Source organism: Humulus lupulus, chromosome 2 (genome assembly GCF_963169125.1).
Source record: "Humulus lupulus chromosome 2, drHumLupu1.1, whole genome shotgun sequence".
Lineage (NCBI taxonomy): Eukaryota > Viridiplantae > Streptophyta > Magnoliopsida > Rosales > Cannabaceae > Humulus > Humulus lupulus.
Window position 1 is genome coordinate 103,125,242 of NC_084794.1, and position 21,104 is coordinate 103,146,345.

Here is a 21,104-nt window from a genome sequence, read left to right on the forward strand (position 1 = left end):
TAATTGTATACAGAATCCCTCTACAAGTAGGACCAAATCACAATGACCAAGAGCTCCATCAACACAACAACCTCGAGAAAGAAGACGACAACAAACTCCTCCAACACAATTGGCCCACACTCCATTGGAACGATTACAGAATATCGTATCTCATTGGGATGATGGCGAGTGTGTCAATCTAGGCATGGAGTCTAAAGTTTTTGATCAGGATATGTCTCACTGTTATATATTTAAGGATGACATACTTCAGTTTGCTCGAAAGGAGAAGATTGGACAAGCAGTAGTCGTCAGCTACATGAGGTATATATCTCACAAATAAGTTTGTTCATTTAATTTTCTAATTTGATTTATTCATTCATATAACAATTTTTCATATTTTTGTATTAGGTTCATTTATAGATATGTGGTACAACAAGGTCGCCAAAATAAGTTTTTATTTGTCAATCCTAATATCGTCGCCACTCAAGGGAGTTCATTCGATGATCGTGTTCAGAATCTGTTCAGACGTTGCAATGACGTAAAATCAAAAGAACAAGTTATGCTTGTCCCTTGGAACCATGGGTAAGTTTAAAAAGTTGTCATTTTTCCGACCCATATCAATAATTTCTTTGTTTAACATTTGAGCTATAATTTTTCTGTTTTTCTTATACAGTGAACATTGGATGTTGCTTATTTTGGCACCATATGCATATCATGTTTATTGTTGTGATCCGGTGAATTCAGAGCTAAATAACCGTGAGGAGATTGTATCAGTGATCGTCAGCGCTTTCAATCTTTTTTTCTCTATGAATCTTCCTGATGTCGAGATCCTTGATACTCTACGCATTAAGCAACCTCAGGTAAGTAACTTCAGCAGAAATTTTTGAACATTTATAATAATTAAGTAGAATAATATGTATGCATTTTTTAAAAAATTTCAATTTAATAATAAATTACTCATATTTTTAAATAATTAGTGTCCACACCAACCGGACAATGTGGCATGTGGATACTACTTAATGAGGATGTTGAAGGATTTGATTGAACATGTGAGTCCCGGGCAATACTTGAGAACGGTATTATTAATTAAAATTTACAAATTATTTTTGAAACTATAAATGTAATCAAATAATTAATTAATATATTTTACTTTATATTTCTTGCAGCTAAAAGCACATCATATACAGAGTCACAAATTGATGAGTTGCGACAAGAATGGGCGACATATATTGTAACGCCCCAAACTCCAGGGACCGTTACGGTGTGCCTTGTAAACAGTGCTAAACTCGCTAATCGAGTCATTTGGCCAAAATCGTGAACTAAGTGTAATTAGCGGTTTAGGGATTAAAAACTTTGGTTAGGATGTAACGTTTCACTAGAACGTTTAATTTATACATTGGGATCTCGAAAATATAATTTCAGAGTTTATTACAGAAAATATTTACAACAGGCCATTCTAAGCGGCAAAACAGGGTTCAACCCTAGTTCCACTTTAAACCTCGGCCGTGGCGGACGAGCAGCTGCATATGTACACATCATCACCTAAGCTCTCCAACTCAAGGATGGTCCAGCTTCCTCTTGCCTTTACCTGCACCACGTAGCACCCGTGAGCCGAAGCCCAGCAAGAAAACATAATATATCATGATATAATATCAACAATAACCAAAGTAACCATTTGGACCATCGGTCCATCCAGATAGGTGACAATAGCCAAAAGTCACAATAATGAGCATCGCTCCCTCTAGCCATGTGACGATAGGGTCACCAGGGCTTAACCGATAAGTGATTCTTTCTTAAATTTGATTAGGACAGGTGCATGGTGAATGGTCACCAACATAACCTTCCTCCCGACCCTAGAGTCGTGCAATGGACAGCGTCCCTTGGCCATGTGACAAACAGTCACCGGGGTCATATACCTTGGCCATAAACATCTGGTCATAGACCAGGCAAGCGCTTATAGTTCTCATTGACCTACCGGTCGGTCCAGCACTAATACCCCATATGAGTCATTCAATGCCGACCTCGATTGGATCCAATCTTTACTTGGCCCGGCGTTTACAACGCACTGCCACCTCTGACCCTTGGGTCGGTAAAACACGACCAGTGCTCAGCCCGTAGTGAACTTAACTAATAAGTCACAGCTTCACAGACGGATCTGACACCATTGTCGATTCTGACAAATAAGTCAGCGCCATACACAGGTAAGCCATGCCACCAAACATATATCACATGTCCAATATTCATAAACAAGGTATCCAGCATGCTTACTTAACAGATATCAGTACAATTAGGACTATGCATTAACACAGAGGCTCAAGCTCTGAACGATATCACACCCAGTATACAAAGCATGTCCTAATCACATGTTTCTTATGCATCATATGCAAAATATCCAACAATCCAACATGCGCCAATAACAGCCACGCATGTCACGTTTAATAGTCAACTAACATGCACCAAGAATAGCCATGCATGCCATACATAATAATCAACCGACATGCATCAATAATAACCACGCATGTCATACTCAGTAATCAACCAACATGCATCATAATAGCCATGCATGTCACGTATACACAGGGTGCAGTTTTCTTACCTCAAAGCCGAGCTAGAACGATTAAAAGAACGACCCTTGAGAACGATCAACTTTTAGTCCTTTAGCGGTCACCTAGTCATAACCAAATATAAGATATCATTAATAAAAATGATAACTGAGGGTTCCCAAACCAAATCCCAGCCCCCGAGACCTCAAATACTACCCAACCGGGTACTAGGTCCAACCCCGAGGCCTATGGTTTGAATCCCTAAGCTAAAAACCACTTTTTAGCAAATTTGGCCTTAAGGGCCGCGGCCCCCAAAAGCTGTGCCGCGGCACGCCCCCAAGCAGAGAGGCCCCCATCTGCCAGACGCGCATGGGCCGCGGCACGCAAAAGCCGTGCCGCGGCACCCAGCCCAGTTCAGCCTAAGCCCCACACACGAACCAGATTTTCAACCCTGCATTTCCCCTCTCAAACCAGACCTTCAAACCCTCTCTAAACCTCTTCCAAACATATAATTGAACCCCCAACAACATCCTTATCTCACTCACACCAAACCCCAATCAAACTAACACTAAAACCCCCTTTGATTCACACTTTCCACATCAAAATCCATGAACTAAAAACTAAAATGAAAACAGAGCATAGCTTAAGTTCAATGATCAAAGCTTACCTTAAAACCTGTTTGAACCTCCCTTACAAGCAGAACCAAGTCTACCAACTCAGCCTTGAAGTTTTCCCTAGCTTGAATCCACACCTAAAGCTCAAAACCTCAAAGGAAGCAATGGAGGAAGTGGTGTACGGAAAGAGAAGAAAGCAAACCCCTGTTTTGTTCTGTTTTATTCTACAGCCTTCAGCCATTTAAACCAAGTATATCCACCCCTAAAATGACCAAAATGCCCTTATACCAACCAAAGCCTCTTAAACCAATCCAAGGGCAAAATTGGTACTTCTAGCTTAACCCGTTAATTATAATTAACGCTTCCCAATTCCCGCTAATCTCAAAAATCCTCAAACACCAATAATTCACATCCCGTTACCCTAAAATCCCCGGTAACGCTATAATCACCAACAACACTCCGAGACTCACCCCGAGCCCCGAACTAAACCCGTTATGACTAGACCGAACACTTGCATCTCATGATCGTCTCATGTCGACAAGCTCGAACCAATCCACCTTATAATGTGGCTATAGTAATTAATCACCATCACGCACCCAAAATATACATTTACGCCCACAGTGGCCAAATTACCCCCATAATTAACATATGAGCCCATATGCATGCATTCACCATCATACAATAATATAGTTCATGTAAACATGCATATAATCATTAAATACCATAATAAATCAATTATGGCCCTCCCGGCCTCCTAATCAAGGTCCCAGACCTTATTAGGAAATTCGGGGCATTACATATATGTTGCCGATAATCCAAAGTTACCGACCTCGTTGATAGGTTTTTTTAAAAAAATTTAACTCTTTCTTCATACACAATGCAATGTTTGTGAATATTTCTAACAAATATTGTATTTCTTGTATATGTCTAACAAATATATTTTTTCTTTCAATTTAATTGATTATTAAAATAATTTCAATTTAAATTATTATTATTTCAATTTAATTGATTATTAAAATAATTTCAATTTAGATTAAAATAATTTCAATTTAAATTAATATTATTTCAATTTAATTAATTATTAAATCAAATTAAAATAATATTAATTATAAATTTATTTAATTTATTTTTTTTAAATAAGGGAGACTTTCAATGTCTCCCATTGGGAGACGTGGGAAGTGACTCACCTCTCCCAATGGGAGATGTGGGATGTCTCCTAGGGACTTCCCACGTCTCCCATTGGGAGAGGTGAGTCACTTCCCACGTCTCCCAATGGGAGAGGTGGAAAGTCAACGCTTGACTTTCCACCTCTCCCAATGGGAGACGTGGGAAGTGAGGCACGTCTCCCAATGGGAGACGTGGGATATATACCTACAATGACCCTAGCAACATCGTCTCCCCAATTGGGAGACATTGTAGACTTCCAATGTCTCCCAATTAAAGTCATAAAACCTCTATTTTGTTGTAGTGCGTCAGGGCAGAGCAAGTTAGGTGGGGGCCTTTCGGCCCTGCCAACCTGCGGGTCCTGCGCCTGGTGATCTGGACGAGGCGCAGAACGGCTGGTGGGGACGGGCTGGTGCTGTGAGCCCTCCCTGGACCTCCTTCTGGAAATTCCTCGAGCTCTCCTGGGCGCGCTCGAGGCTGGTTGGGAGCTGGGAGTTGAAGTTCGGACCGAGCGGCTATACTGTTGTTCGGCTCTAGGAATTTCTTCAAAGTTTGCCTCTTGACGGTGCGATGAGGGAATAGAGTTGGATGCCGGCAATCTGTCCGAGCGGCTAGGCCTGGACCGACTACCCCGGCTGGACTTATGAGTCTCGCCTTGCCTCTTTCCGACGTTAGCGTCGGTTGTAAGAGGGGGTAGTCGGGCCAACACCTCCTTGATCTGCTGATTAGCTTTCGCTAGTTGGCTCCTCAGCTGAGCGTTCTCCATCTCTACCGCAGTGTAAAAATCTGGGTTTGGATTAGGTGGCCGAGGCGCCGAACTTCCAGTGTCATCCTGGCCAACCGGCTGCTTGCCCGGCCGCTGCTGGACTTCAGGATTTTGCTCACCAAAGATGGCGGCATGATGAGCCTCCTGCCCATCATGTTGTTCTGCCTCATTACCGTGTCTTGATCTAGTTGGATGTTTGCGATAGCACCAATCTGACTAGCTCTCAATGAAAGCACCAATCTGTTGACGTGGTTCTTCGCCAACAGGTAATTAAGAAAATAAGAGGAAGGGATTAGTGCTTAACTATGAACCGAAACAGATGAATGATATTTTGGAGATGGACTGGTGACACAATTACGTTTTTTAGGTGGTTCAAAAGTTAAAATCCTTCTACTCCACCAGTCAATATTATTGCTATCTGCTTGGTATTCTTTTACAGAGTATTTCCTTACACAATAGAATCCAACCCTTTGCAACTCCCAGGGTCTCCATATTTATAGGAGAGGGCACCTGGGAGTTGGTAAGAAGGTCATCCCGTGACCTTCTTACCTATCATGTCACTTCTGTGACATTCATGATTAATTCCTAAAACCTGACACATGAAGTGTGGTCTAATCAATAGGTAAGGGGGATAATGGGCCGCACGGCCCAACCCAGTCGTGGGTGCCAGGATACGCACGTTCATGCTGCGTGTCCGAGAAGTCAGGGATATATCAGAGATGTGATGTCTGATATATGCACGTTTACCTTGCGTGGTTGACTTTACAAAAGGTCAAAGCCTCCAACTCCAGCTCGTACCACGAGCTGGATGCTTCCCTCGACCTGTGGCCTTCAGAGTCCAGAATCAGTCCTTAAGTAATCTTGGTGAACCCTTGGATACCCCGAGCTGACGAGGTAGGACCTGACGACAACAGCTCCAGTCATGGGGGATCCACGTGGCTGATATAGTTTAGGCCGTATCTCAGCTCGCTAATAGCCCGTTGGAAAATCAGGGCGTACACGCATCAAATTTGTTAAGGGTGTAGCTATTTTGGAAAACCCTTCAACAAATCGTCTATAGTATCCTGCCAATCCCAGAAAACTTCTCACCTCTGTGGCACTCTTGGGTTTGGGCCAGTCCTTTACTACTTAAATCTTGGCTAGATCTACTTCTACGCCATTTTTAGACACAATGTGTCCTAGAAATGCCACCTTCTCTAGCCAGAATTCGCATTTCTTAAACTTAGCGTATAATTGATGACTTCTGAGTCGTCCCAATGTCAGTCGTAGGTGCTATTCATGCTCAGCTTTCGTCTTTGAGTAGATCAATATGTCATCCATAAACACCACAACAAACTTATCTAGATAGTCCTTAAATACTCAGTTCATAAGACCCATGAACGCTCCTGGTGCATTTGTTAACCAAGAGACATCACCAGAAACTCGTAGTGTCCATATCTAGTCCGAAAATCCGTCTTTGAGATATCTTCTTCTCGTACTCTTAGCTGATGATACCCCGACCGCAAATCTATCTTCGAGAATATTGTAGATCCTTGTAGTTGATCAAAAAGATCGTCTATTCGAGGCAAAGGGTATTTGTTCTTGATTGTCACTTTATTTAGTTCTCAATAGTCGATGCACATCCTCATACTCCCGTCCTTCTTCTTGACAAAAAGCACTGGTGCTCCCCAAGGTGAATAGCTCGGTCAGATGAAACCCTTGTCTAATAGCTCCTGCAGTTGTATCTTTTACTCCTTTAACTCGGTAGGCGCCATTCTATAGGGAGCTTTCGAGATTGGTGCCGTCTCAGGTGCCAATTCTATTTCAAACTCAATTTCCCTACTCGGAGGTAATCCCGGTAGATCTTCTGGAAACACCTCAGGAAATTCGCATAGAATATGTACATCTTTTGGTTCGAGCTGCGTTTCTCATCTTTTGTCCACCACACTAGCTAGAAACGCTTGGCAACCGCTATTGATTAATCGTTGAGCTTTGAGAGCTGAGACTATCGGGATGCGAGTTCGAGAAACTTCTCCTTTGAAGATGAACTATTCTCCGCCTTCTGTTTGAAAGTCAACTGCCTTACCCTACAGTCTATTGTTGCCCCATATTTTGCTAACCAGTACATGCCTAAAATTACATCATAATCCTTAAGGTCCAACTCGATCAAATCTACTGGTAATTCTCTTCCTTCGATTCTAACTACAACACTACACACCCCTCTACTAGATAGCATTCTTTCCCCCGAGGGTAACTCTGTGACAAACTTATCTCTAAAAAGTTCGCATGGTTTATCTAAGCTATCAATCATATTCATAGAGACAAAAGAATGCGTAGCTCCTGAATCGAATAAAACATTGCATAGTTTACCAAAGATAGTGACTTGGCCTGCTACCACAGTATTACTAGTTTCTGCTTCACCTCTAGTAAGAGCAAAAGCTTTGGCTGGCACGAGCTTGTCATCTTTCTTTTGATCTTTCATCTTAGGGCAATCCTTTTTAATGTTTCCTTCTTCTCCGCAATTGAAACAACCTTTTGTCTTATATCGGTATTCTCTTGAATGCTTCCTCTTGCAGATAGGGCACTAGGGATATTCCACATAGGGCTTCTTATTCCCATTATTTTCTGATGCAGTCTTATTTTTCTTATCGGCTTTTTAATTTTGAGCATTGTCATGTTTTTGTTTATGGTCATTCTGTTCATTGTTATTCTTTTTGGCTTCCTTTCTGGTCGCGCCTTCCTTCAAGATATTTTCTTCTGCCTGCTCAGCTTCCAAGGCTACTTCTAATGTTTCCGCATAAGTGGTTATCCCCCGGATCAACTTCACATCATGGGCTACCATAGGTTTCAGTCCCTTCACGAATCTTTGAATTCTCAGCGTCTCAGGAGGTACCATGTCCGCCTCGAACTTAGCCAGCCTATCAAACTTCCTAGCATACTCTGTCCAAGACGAATTCCCTTGAGTAAGCGCAATGAATTCATCCACCCTTGTGGATAGAATCACAGGACTATAGCACTTCTTATTGAACACTTCGATAAACTCGTCCTATGTCATAATGTTCACATCTCTAGTCTGCTTCACTATATCCCACCAGATGGGGGCATCTTTCTTTAACAAACTTGAAGTGCATGAGACTCGATCTTTGTTTCCTAGCCGCATGTATTCTAATATGGATTCCACCGATCGAAGCCATTCTTCTGCTTCTATTGGGTCTGACCCGCCATCGAAGTTCAGTGGTTGCTACTTTCCAAAGTGTTAATACACTGCCTCGTAGCGAGATTCTGCCAACTGTAGTAATTGCGCTAGAGGAATGACTTGATGTGCCACTTGTTGCTGTTGTCCTAAGTTTATTTGGAACTCTTCTTCCTTTCTCCTTAACTCTGCCCTAAGACGGGCATTTTCTCTTTCCAAGTTTATTCGAGTGGCAGTAGCTGCCGACTCTTCCACTACATTGGGTGCTTCTGGCACTCCTGGGGCTGCTGGAAATTCTTCATGTATGGGGGTGGCGGCTACTCCTCTTCCTCACCCCTTCCCCTTCCTTGGCCTCTTCCTCGGCCTCTACCCTGGCCATTTAGTCTTTCAGATCTTCTTGGTTCTACTCCATATGTCTTTTCTGCTTCCCCAAAAGAGAAAAGTTGAAAAAGCAAGACAAACAAAACAAGTAAAGGTTACAACTTAGCCTATTGCACTACTGTCTATTAGGTCAATCTATCTATTTAATCTACCCTATTACAATTAAGTCCAACTCGGGTAAATGGGCCTTAACAATTGAATCTTCCATGGAGGAAGGCTGGGTTCAGTATATCGTACCCACTACTAAGACCCCCTAACTTCCACTTGGACACAAAAGACAGGAATTTGAACCCTTGTTTTATTAATTGTTATTCGTTTAAATTGGACCCAATCTAATAATGCAAAGCAAATGGTCCTTCGCAAATGGGCTAACCCATAAGATAGGAATTTAAACTTTACACTTTCAATTGAATCCAAAAATTTCTTAACACTTACTACACAATAAAACAATAACAAAAGCAAATAACATGTTTTATATAAAAAAATAGCAACTAGTGAAAATATTCTAAAACATCATATAATAAAATTTAACGATGTGTTCTTATATGCGTCTAATCCTCCACATCGGATCCATTATCATACTCAGGGTCTAGTATTCTTCTTATAGCTTTATCCTTCTAACCACACTTGAGTCCATTGGGCTAATTTCTGAAAATAACACAAGAAAAACATTGCAAACATATTTAAGAAACAATGTGTATACTTACTTGGTAACAAGTAGGTCCTTTGTAGCTATCGTGTGTATTTCGTGGGAATGTTTAGGACCAATATAGTCGTGGGGCTCTGATACCACCTGTAATGCCCTAATTTCTCATAGATTACCGATAACACAGCGTTGGATCATAATTCACAAATATTGCTCTTTTATTGAATAAGAACTTGAAAATAAATACATGGACCCATGGTTTTACAAAAATAAAATAATTATCTTTAACATAAAAATGAGCAACATTTAAATAAAACTTTAAAATAAATTTTCTTTGATAAAAATAAATAAATAGGCCTGCTTGATCTTCCTCAACTATATGGTCCCCACGAGTACATTACAAAGCTCTTAGGTCCCCACTCGCCACCGGCCTTTCTATCCTTAATTTCCTGAAATAACAACATCATAATGAGTGAGCTTCTAAGCCCAGTAAGGAAAATACATACAAAAGTTAGTCATATAATCATATCATAAATTTCACATAGAGTCATACCAAAACTTATTAATACTAATCATACAACAATAAACCCTAGGTCATATCATAACCTAAATCATATCATAAATCATAATCTAAGTCATAGTCATAAGTCATAAGTCATAGATCACATAGGTCATAAGTCATAATTGTAATCATAACTATGGGTCATAAGTCATAATTCTACATCATAACTATAGGTCATAATTCATAATAACAAGTCAGTTATAATAAAAAGATAAGTGCTTATACAGGGGGTGGCAATTAAGCCCCGAACAATAGTCTGTCATACACCGGACATCACTTAGGTCCATCATAAAGTTTTGGCAACCAAGCCTACTCGACATAGTCCGTCATACATCATTGGACACCTTAGGTCCAGACACACTTTGTAACGACCCAAATTTACTAATAAGGCTTAAGGGCCTTGATTAGTGTGTCGGAAGGGCATAACTGGATTATGTGTGATTTAAATGATTAAATGCATAATGATGTGATAAGCATGCCTATATGATTATTTGGATATATGTGATGCATGACTATGTGTACCAGTATGGATGTAGGCCCTGATTAGGTTATAAGGGCATATTCGTAATTTGGGCCCGTTGAGGGCATAAATGTAATTACTTGTGATTAATTGTTGAGACCACATTATTATGTGGATATATTTGCAGCTTGTGACTCGAGGCGATCCTAGTGAGCGGTTTAGCGAAAAAGTCACGGCGGGGATTTATACCCGGCTCGGGGTGAGTCTGGGGGTATTTCTAGGAATTTAGAAAATATATTGGAGACTATTTGCTATTGAGGAATATAATTGGTGATTAGTTAGGTTTCGAGATGTAAGCAATAAATATTAGAGACACTCGAGGAATTAGCGGGAATTGGGAGTAATGACCAAAATGCCCTTAGAATGACTTAAGGGTTTAGGATTTATTGGGAGGGAAATATGGTCATTTGGTATAATAAGAGGATAAGTCATATTCAACCTTTATGGAATTAGTGGAATGTTTAGAATGAAATAGAAGCTGAAAGAAACAGAAGGAAAGAAAGTAAGAAAAATAGAACACTTAACCTCTCCCTTTTTCTCTAATTCGGTTCCCTCTTGCTTCACCATCTCTTGAGGGATTTTGAAGCTTTAACTCAGGAAAGCTTAGGCTGAAGCTTGGGGTTAGGATCTTTGGTGAAGCTAAAGGATCTAGCAGGAGTTAGTCACACAATTGAGGTACGTTTCAAGGTTTTCTTCAATTTCTGGTTTGGGTGTTGAAATGGATTTCTGAGCTGAGTTTTAATGGGAAATCTATGGAATTAAGGCTAAGGTTTTAAGGAGTGAAAGCTAAGGAGGTGTGGAGGATAGCCTAAGGTCGAATTTCCCCATTGAAGGTAAGAAACTCTGGACTTGGTCACTTGAATTTTGGGCTGTTATGGTTTCTGTTGAGTTTTTGAGCTTCAAGCTCAATCATGGAAATTTCTCTATTTTTGGGTGCATGTGTCTAAGTTTTATATGGTTGGGTCATATGGGGTGAGTTATAGATGATGGTAGGCTTGTTTTGGTGTATGGTTGAGGTTTGGAAGAGTTTTGGTGGGTTTTGGTTCAAGGAAATTGAAGAAGAAAGCAGAGGGCATTTTGGCTCTGGAAATAGCGTTGTAGCACTAGCCCTTGGGCGCTACAGCGCTAGGCTTGGGTGCTTGGGGCATTTTGGCTCTGGTTGTAGTGCCATAGCGCCCACTTTAGGGCGCTGTAGCGCTACCCTGTTTCCAGAAGAGGATTTTTGGGTTATTTCTTAGGGTTTTTGCCCAGGGCTCAGGGTTTGATTCCACCACCCCATTTGGTGGAATTAGGGCTTCCCGAGGGCTCGGGATTGGTCCCGAGGTTAGGTTTTGGAATTGAAGTTTGGTGATGATTCTAATTTATTGTTGTGACTAGGTGTATGCTAGGGCTCAGACGGGATCGTGCTTGAGGGTTGATTTCATTGAACGAAGCTAGCGGAATCAAAGGTAAGAAACTGCACCCGGTTATGTGTTAATGATTGGACTAAGAGCTCCCTATATATGTGATGTCATGAGATGGTATTATGCCATGGGACATGTGATAAATGGCCTAAGAGTGCCAGAATCAATATTTGCGCACAGGGCGCGGCTCGGCCACTGGTAGCTGAGGACAACTTAATATTCACTGAGCTCGGTTTAAGTAGACCGGAGTCAGTGGGGTAAATAGGGGGTGCGACCTAAGGGCGTCGACCTTGTTTATTATGTGAATTGGTTATTAATGTTAAATGATGAGCTTGGTATGCTGAATACCTTATTATATGAATATTATGGATTGTTGAGTATATGGCTATGCATTATGAGTTGTTTGATTGCTGTTTTGTAAATTGATTGCTTAATGATTATGCTTTGTTATCTGGTTTCTTGCTGGGCCTTGGCTCACGGGTGCTATGTGGTGCAGGTAAAGGCAAGGGCAAACTGGACCAGTCTTGAGTTGGAGAGCTTTGGGGCTGAATGTACATAGTTAGCTGATCGGCCGCCACAGCCGAGGAGTGGTACAGGACGGGAAAAGCCTAAATGTCTGTGTTTGCCCTTAGAGTGGCTAGTAGCTGTACTTTTATCCTGAAATTTTGTAAACGATTTTTTTAAACGTTATTACTTTTGGGATCCCATGTAAAAGAATGTTTGAGTTTCTGAAATGTTACTTTTGTGACCGAAATCTTTTAACCCTAGTTCAACTATAGTCTCAGTAACACGTTTCTAACTAAATGACTTGATTATCAAGTCTTGCACCTTTATAAACACACAGTGTAACAGTCTTGGCTATCCAAGGCGTTACACACTTACCCCTTTATTGTACCTGAAATGTTAAGTCATACAAACATAAACTATATCATAAATTACATAATCTAAGTCATAATACTAAACTACCTAATTTTCCTTACCAAAAACTGGAATATTGGAGACAAGAGCGAGATTGAAACTCCTAAAACTAAACATAAAGAAACCATAAGTTTCTAAAGAAATGAAGTTGAAGAGAAGATCTAAACCATCGATATAAGAACTTACCGAAAACCTTATGTTTCAAAGGAATTGAACACCTAACCAAAAGTCACTATCACAAGTTAGGTTTTGAAGAAAATGAAAGAATAATAGAAACTATAGTGAACTAAACCTGAAAATAATGAATACATTGGATAGCTTAAAACCTCGATCTATACCTCGAACACCGAAATCACACGAAAACTTACTTCCCAAGTGTTTAGAAAAGCTTAGATTGAAAAGCTTTTAAACCTAAAACCCTAGTGCATCACTCTAGAATCATCTTAGCAGCTTAAAGGCTCTGAACTGTGCTTGAATGATGAATAAAATGGCTGAGTGAAGGGTCCTATTTATAGAGATCAAGGAGTGAAACTAACTCCCATTTCAATGAATAAATAAATGATTAAAAATTGAATAAATTTGAATTATATGTTCAACAGATGCCCAGAACTCGGTCAAAAACGTTCAGGAACGAGTCAAGGTTGTTGAGGGCTGTTTCTAGTTCAGAATTCTACGAAAATTCAAAATTGGCCACTGGAGCCAATATATCGCCTAGGGTAGGCGATATATCGCCCCTACCATTATACCGAGGGTCTGTGGTTTCGTTCGTGCGAAGTCGACGTGTTTTCCGTATCAATCATAGGCGATATATCGGCCCTATACCTGCGATATATCGACATACGCTGATATTTCAAACATGTTTTTGCACATTTCAGGATAATTTGAAATTGATTAAAACTACTTTGATTGAGTAAAACATGATCCTAATAGATGATGGAAGGTTCTAGAGCGCTTCTAGATCTTTCTTTTAATTAAACTATTCATCAAAAATACTTAAATCATTAATAAACATACTTGTGACAAGTGTCATGCTCTTAATTATTCTTTCTAAACCTTAGGTTATAATAAATAATATTCTTAGGACCAACTATATTAATCAAACCTTATGTTAAAATTAATATTTCTAAACCATAGGTTAAACTTATAAAATATATAACTATTTCTACGAGTTTCTAACTAAATCCCGGCTTTGACCAATATCCATGAAAACTAAAATTCTACAGCTACTATCTAGCCAAGTAAAATTCCGAGACGCTACAAAAATGGAAGAAAATGAGGGAAAATTGTGCTAAATGGCGAAACCTTCGTTTTTCTCACGGTGGAAATGGAGGTTTTTGCTCTTTGTTTGGGGGGTTTCAACGTTTCAGAAATGAAGGAGAAGTCGAAGGGCTTATGATATAAGCACCTTTAACTTTGGTTTTTAAAACCGAAGTTATAGGGTTCTGTCTTTTTTCCCCATTTGGCTATTACCCTTTAATTTCACTTTACATAAATAATTGAAGTAATAGGTTAATTCCTATGAGTGCTAAACCAAAAAGCGAAGTTAAAAATCCATCAAATGTTTTAACTTCGCTTTTTATGTATTTTTCAACAATTCTATGTATAAAAATCAAAGTTAAATTCTATTTTTGTAGTAGTGACTCCAAGCACCAAAAAATAGCATGGCTATTTGAACCTTGGGAATAACCACAAAGAATACAATTTGAATTCAAGAGACCTTATGCTTGGAAAACCCAACGGATGTAGGTAGAATTTCATGAAATCATCTTTAAACAAACAAAGTGTAAAATTTAAATACTCTATAAATATGCCTTTTTTTAGTTTGTCCAACCAACATGGTGACGAAATTAGTTGTTTGGGAACATAATTGTACAACTTTAATCTACATAATTCCGGGCAAACATGATTTTTTTTTTTAAATAGTAATTTTCAATAAAAAAAATAATGATAGTAAGTGCGTTGACAATTTTTTTTTATTGCTATTTTTTTTGTTTGAATATAAAGGATGTACTCCAAAGTCAAAAAGTTCAAATCCAAAAACTCGACATTTTTAATATTCAACAAAATAATACATGAAGATAGTCAAAGGATCAATGCCCAAGAAATATAAATATGAATGATGAGGGTAGGTTGTTTCGCAACAAATGCTTTCTCCAATATACACTGAGAATGGGATACATATCAAGGAAAAATAAAAATGAATTAATTTCACACTTTTCCAACATTCTAAGAAAAGTATTTATATTCATTTATTTTATATGAGAATGTGGTTTTCTTCCTTTTAAAGTCATTGTCCTGAAAATAGAAAAAGAATAAATGAGAGCAAGAAAAAAAATGAAATATGTTAGGCGACAATGGCGGGTTCTAGTGGCTATGGTTCACATGTGTTGATGCTACTTTCAACGTTCTTTTCCCCTGTTTCATCAAAACCCCACTTATTGGGTACCTACATTTCTTCTTTTCTGCTTTTTTTTTTAGTTTTGATTCATTTCAGACACTGCCCATTTTCAATCACATTATGCATCTTTATCTTCTTTTCTGACTATTTCATTCATATTATTGTCAACAAAATAATATCTGGGTTACACTATTACATCTCTCAAGGTTAGCTAGTCTCTTTCTTTTCTTTATTTATTCTTTTTTTTTTTAAAATAAAATTTTTTAAACTACCATGGTTTTTCTTGGTGGATGTTTCGAAATTTCCATGATTTGTCTTTGCAAATATGGTTTTTAATTGTGCGTGTATATATATATATTCATATATATATATATATATATATATATGAACAGCAAAGAAGAAACTGGTATTAAATCCAATCTGGGATCCTTCTTGGTAGAGATAAAATATAATATATATAGATGTTTTACGTGCTTAGATCGTGAGGACATGACTGAGCAGTGATGCCTTTATTTGGAGATGGAATTTTGGTTTATTTTTCGGCTTAGTAATCGTAAATGGATGATAAAAACAACAAGGTCAACACCTTACATATCAAAGATGTACCAATGGTCAAGGTTCACTCTCCCAATCAGGAGGTAATGTGAATATGTCTATATATATATACATGTTGTGTAGATGATTTTTTATTTTTTTTTGCAAATGCATAATTTGTGTGTAAAACAAAACAAATAGTTTCTACAGGAAGGATCCTTTGTTCAGTTTGAAGATCAGAGCCTAGTGAGTCCCGAGTCACTTTCTATAAAAAAACATTCTTTTCATGATCCTGTCCGTAGATCTTTGTCTTCTTGCGGTTCAGAGAATAGTGTGGTCATGGGGAATAGTGTGGCTGAAAGCATCAGAATTGTCGTCTTTTCTGCCAAAATCAACTTACTAATACCCTTTGGCCCTTTGGCAATCGTGGTTGATAAATTTTCAGGCCATAATGTAAGTTACACACTATATATATTTTTATATAAACACATATTTATGTTCTGGACCATGAAAATGGATGGGCGCCTTTTCATTTGTGTATTTGATTGTGTTTCAGGGATGGGTTTTTATCTTAAGCTTATTAGGCATAATACCTCTGGCTGAGCGTCTGGGGTATACTACAGAGTAAGGTTTCTCTAATTTGTATCCAACACCATATTTTGTGCTAGACATTTATGTTCTAGAGATACTTGAAAGAGAACCCAATACCATATTTGAAAAGAAAGAAAGACTCCAATTTGCCAAGTATGTCTCAATGAGTATCTAATGCCTGCTTTGGCTTGCCTTTGTTGCAGACAACTGGCTTGCTATACTGGACCTACGGGTAATATTTCTCTTCATAGGAGTCACATCACAAGTCATGACAGATATTTTAAGTTATTGTAAAAACCTTCGAATTTTTTGGTTTAGGATAATGACTGAATGCAACATTAAAAAAAAAATCAGTATTTTTCTTCATTACTAACTTACTAGCGAAACAATGAGGCTGAACATATTTTGCATGGTTAAATTGTATTTATTTTGATTCATCCTTACAGTTGGAGGGCTCCTGAATGCTACTTTTGGAAATGCAACTGAGTTGATAATTTGTGTTTATGCCTTAAGGAGTGGCATGATTCGAGTTGTTCAACAGTCTTTGTTGGGTTCAATTTTGTCAAATATGTTGCTAGTGCTTGGATGTGCTTTCTTTGCTGGAGGACTTGCAAATTCTAAGAGGGAACAAGTCTTTAGTAAGGTATGTATATTTTTAATAAATTGAAGCATAATTGGTTTATCAAACTGGTTTGATTTATCTCAAGTTGTGTTGTATATTTCCCAGGGAGCAGCAACAATGAGCTCTGGCTTGCTGTTAATGGCAGTCATGGGCCTGTTGTTCCCGGCTGTCCTCCACTCTACACACACAGAATTGCATTTTGGAAAGTCTGAGTTGTCCCTATCTAGGTTTACTAGCTGCATTATGCTTGTGGCGTATGCTGGTTATCTTGTTTTTCAACTGAAAAGCCAGAGTAATTTATATCATCCAGTTAGTGAGGTTCGTACCAGAACTATTCCAATGTTTACTTTTGTACTTCACATTGTGTTCTCACAAGTTTTTCACTGTTATATACAATTTTAATCTTCTATACTATTAAACTAAAATCAACAATGATGAAAGAGCAATCACTTTTTTACTTCAGGAATCATTTTGCAAACAAATTTTACTAGGGGCTCAAACTCTTTGCGATCTAATTAAGGGTTACAAACTAGAAGGAAATTCTTATATTTTCACAGAAAATGCAGACTTTTTTACTTCCTGTACTTGTGTAATTTAAAAAGTAATAAGTGGGAAGTGAGACTATTGGCTAAAACTGATCTTAGTTGTGAAAATGAATACCATACTATATGAAAATACAATTGATTTTCTATTAGTTTCTATTTTGTTTATGGTTTCAATTTCAAAACATTTTTAATATTAAATCATTGAAAGCTGTATATTCTGCATCTTTATCTGTCACTGATGGTCAAGTGATGAGCATCATAAATCAGGGAGATGGACAAATAGATGTGCCTTCGAATGATGATGAAGAGGCTCCCGAGATCTCTAAGTGGGAATCAATAGTTTGGCTATCTATTTTGACTGCATGGATTTCTGTCCTTTCAGAATATTTGGTGGATGCTATTGAGGTGAACATGTTATATATATATATATATATAGTTAGAGTTAGAGTAATGAGACATCTGCTTTTGAGATTTTCTTGCATCTGACACTATACTTATCACTTTTCAGGGGGCCTCTCTTAAAATGCACATCCCAGTGGCATTTATCAGCGTCATTCTTCTACCAATTGTTGGCAATGCAGCTGAGCATGCAGGTGCGGTTATGTTTGCCATAAAAGACAAGCTGGTAAATGGTCCTCCTGCTAGAAGTGATTTTAAGTATGAATTTTGCATGACATTCAGTTTGGCTTAATGAAATTTATCTAATGTTTTCTGAAGGATATATCTTTGGGAGTTGCTATAGGCTCATCTACCCAGATAGCAATGTTTGGGGTAAGTATCTTATATTGTGAGCATTTGCCCCTTTTTTTTATATAAGGAACTTGAAATATGTTTGCCTTTTCAACCTGATGATTGACTTGCTATGAATTGGTAGTGTAATTCTGTTGGTTTTTTCCTCTCATTCTTATGTTCATTCATCTGACTGCATTTGCATATACTTTTATTAGGATTGGAAAGGTGTTTAACCTCTATTATTCTATTAGACTTCAACATTTCATGCTTTATAGACTGGAACTTCTCTGTAGATGTGTATTGAATTGCATCACATTTATCAGTCAAGACTTCTCTAAAGAAAAATGAATGTGCCTTAGTCATCAGCTCATCACTAAGATATATTCAGCTCCACAATACAATATGAGATTACATGAGAGAAAAAACAATTTTAAATAAAGATTTGTATTGAGTAAAACTTGCTTTTGTTTGAGGAGTATATCGATTAAGTTAACAGTTTCTTTCTGGCTCTCTGATGGATAATAATTTAATGGCTTTGTATAGAATCTGCGGTGTGGCACATGCTCTTCCTTTCCTTCCATTGTTTGACTAGATTAGCTTGACAAAATTGAGGGGTACTTTTAAAGTGCTTATGCAGCCATCTAAATTATCATCGTACACGATATAGTTTCTTGTTCTAGGCCATGAATGTATGAAACTTTTGCTTTCACTATCTTATTTGTTACTTTTCTTTTTCCCTTCTGTCAATTGTTTTTACTGCTTTGATTTTCAAGGTTTGTTTCTTCTCTAACTATTTATTATTTCTATGGTTGCAGATTCCATTTTGTGTGGTTGTAGGGTGGATAATGGGGCGTCCAATGGACTTAAATTTTCAACTTTTTGAGACAGCCACACTTTTCATTACTGTTCTTGTTGTAGCCTTCATGGTGCAGGTTGGTCTAATGGCAAAAGCTTACTTTTTCCTATCATTTGAAAATTAAAAAAAAAAAAAAAAAAAAAAACCTTGCTGATGCTATACCTAAAATTCATTGATACTAATGACATTATACCACAAGAAACTTCAGTTTTGGAACTTTAAACTATTGATGGAAAGCTAAAATGCGTACAACTAGTATGTGAAGACACACACATTATTGTTTGATTGTTTTCTTTGGATCTTTCACTTGAACATAAAACAATCTGGGTTGTGCAGGAGGGAACATCAAATTACTTTAAAGGACTTATGCTTGTTCTTTGCTATGTTATTGTTGCCGCAAGTTTCTTTGTACATCTAGACCCTACTGCAATTGGTGAGGATCACTATGTTTTCATCAGTAGATCAAATTCCAATTTTCATATGCAGTTAAAGAATGACAAAACTCAAATCTTGATGCTTTACTTGACACTTGTTTTTGCAGCGGATAAGCACCCGAAACCTAGTAATTGAAATGGATGATTGATGACAATCTTAAGATCAATTTCCTGCAAAGAAGGCATTGATAATTATCATACTGTAGTCTTATAGTTCAGCCAAACCTAGAATGCTCTATGAATATGGATCTTTCAAAGCATAAGTTTTACTCATCCATGTTTGATTTTTTAAATGGTAACTCTGATATGGTGTTCTTCAATGAAATGCTTTGACTGTAAAACGGGCGAATGCACCTCCTTGAAAGATGTTTGCTTGATATAGGTTATAGTTTCATGTTAACAGCCAGAGAATTGGAATAAAAAAAGTGATTTTTGTGGAGATTTTTCAATATTTTATTCCTTTTTTTTGTTGGACATAATATGTATGGCTTGTATATAAACAGTGATGATGAGTCTTTTTACTCACTATGTTACATATCAAATATGAAAATAAATATTTTCTTATGTCTTGGATATGTATTGCCCCAGAAATTGATGAGAAAACTAGCATCATTGTTTCTATTTTTTTTTTTTAAAGATAGTTAATTTCAAATTTAAGATTGGAGATCTCCATCTTGTTACTAGAACTACATATCGGTGAATTTTACTTTTCGATTCCGCAAAGACGACTGAATCACATCTAATTTATGATCAAAACAATAGATAATTGCAAATATCAGTATAAAAAAAGAACTTTTCCCGAGGCATTTGGTAGCTTTGCCGACGCCTTAAGCTTGAAGCATTGACAAGAACATGTTGTGGAAAGCACCTTTGCCACGGGCTCTGGGGTGCTTTGGCCAATCAATTCTTGTGTTAGGGTAGATGTAATAAATCGTCAATCATTTTGTCTTCGGTCTGTTATGGCTATGATAGTAAAAAACGTGTTTAGTTCAAACTTTAGGACAAATTTGTTTGCAGTTATGAATCCATTCAACGTTACTTTTAATTAACTCTTCTTCTCTTGACGGGGACCTATATCATTGGTATCAAGAGCCAGGCTACAATGTCAACGAACAAAGAAAGGATGGAATATCTTGAGGCAGGGCAAGGAGGACTCCAAGGTGGCATAAGCATAATGGAACTTGGTTTTGCTGGAAGAAACTATCAATTTCAACTTTGAGAAACTTGCAATATAGTTGATCTTAAATATGATATTATCAATTTCAATTTTGAAAAACTTGTCTATGAAAAGCAACGGTTTTATAAGCAATGAATGTATTTGGAAAATAATCAATATTTTTTATGTAATTGTATTTCAAATGAGTTGCTATTTTTTCTTGGAAAAATTTGCCTCATCACTTTTAATTCCGAAAACAAACCAAAACAATCCATATTAGAAAATTAATTGTATTTTAAAACACCTTAAAGATTTAAATGGTGATCTTTTAAACTATCTTCATCCTATGCTTTTTAGTTTCTTCCCTCTGAATAAAAAACTAAAAATATTTGCATACACTTGAAATTGTTCAAATCTATTTTTAAGTAAAAAAATAATTTGGTCAATCATGTAAAGAAAATAATCAATCTAGAATGATTCTTCAGGCGATTTAATTATATCATCATCAACATTTTCATCAAATTGCTTTTTCCTAAGAATCACATGTTTTTCACAAAATTTAAGCTCT

General features: G+C 37.6%; 2 protein-coding genes across 5 annotated transcripts; both read left to right on the plus strand.

Moving 5' to 3' along the window:
- Nucleotides 1–388: 388 nt before the first annotated feature.
- Nucleotides 389–8,305, plus strand: LOC133814583 (uncharacterized). Its single transcript, XM_062247526.1, has 4 exons — nucleotides 389–561; nucleotides 653–839; nucleotides 957–1,055; nucleotides 8,141–8,305. Exons 1-4 carry the CDS (start codon nucleotides 539–541, stop codon nucleotides 8,303–8,305), a joined length of 474 nt encoding a protein of 157 aa, XP_062103510.1. The 5' UTR covers nucleotides 389–538.
- A 6,661-nt stretch (nucleotides 8,306–14,966) lies between these two features.
- Nucleotides 14,967–19,955, plus strand: LOC133818307 (vacuolar cation/proton exchanger 3-like). 4 transcript variants are annotated; one of them, XM_062251093.1, is made up of 13 exons: nucleotides 14,967–15,110; nucleotides 15,545–15,704; nucleotides 15,802–16,053; nucleotides 16,157–16,224; nucleotides 16,395–16,423; nucleotides 16,638–16,834; nucleotides 16,919–17,131; nucleotides 17,626–17,763; nucleotides 17,867–17,983; nucleotides 18,076–18,129; nucleotides 18,906–19,022; nucleotides 19,283–19,379; nucleotides 19,488–19,955. In XM_062251093.1, the coding sequence occupies exons 2-13, from the start codon at nucleotides 15,624–15,626 to the stop codon at nucleotides 19,514–19,516; spliced, it is 1,392 nt and encodes a 463-aa protein (XP_062107077.1). In that variant the 5' UTR covers nucleotides 14,967–15,110; nucleotides 15,545–15,623; the 3' UTR covers nucleotides 19,517–19,955. The 4 variants fall into 4 exon arrangements, with proteins under 4 accessions (XP_062107077.1, XP_062107076.1, XP_062107075.1 ...); XM_062251092.1 differs by lacking the exon at nucleotides 14,967–15,110 and adding an exon at nucleotides 15,119–15,272 and having other exon boundaries at nucleotides 15,459–15,704; XM_062251091.1 differs by lacking the exon at nucleotides 14,967–15,110 and adding an exon at nucleotides 15,119–15,272.
- The last annotated feature ends 1,149 nt before the right edge of the window (nucleotides 19,956–21,104 follow it).

Coding starts and splice junctions, on each gene's coding strand:
- LOC133814583 (XM_062247526.1), top strand. CDS start 539: ATGCTTGTCCCTTGGAACCATGG. Junction 840..956: donor TACGCATTAAGCAACCTCAG/GTAAGTAACTTC, acceptor TTAAATAATTAG/TGTCCACACCAACCGGACAA. Junction 1,056..8,140: donor CCGGGCAATACTTGAGAACG/GTATTATTAATT, acceptor ATATCCCACCAG/ATGGGGGCATCTTTCTTTAA.
- LOC133818307 (XM_062251093.1), top strand. CDS start 15,624: ATGGATGATAAAAACAACAAGGTCAACACCTTACATATCAAAGATGTA. Junction 17,764..17,866: donor ATTTGGTGGATGCTATTGAG/GTGAACATGTTA, acceptor ATCACTTTTCAG/GGGGCCTCTCTTAAAATGCA. Junction 19,023..19,282: donor TTGTAGCCTTCATGGTGCAG/GTTGGTCTAATG, acceptor TGGGTTGTGCAG/GAGGGAACATCAAATTACTT.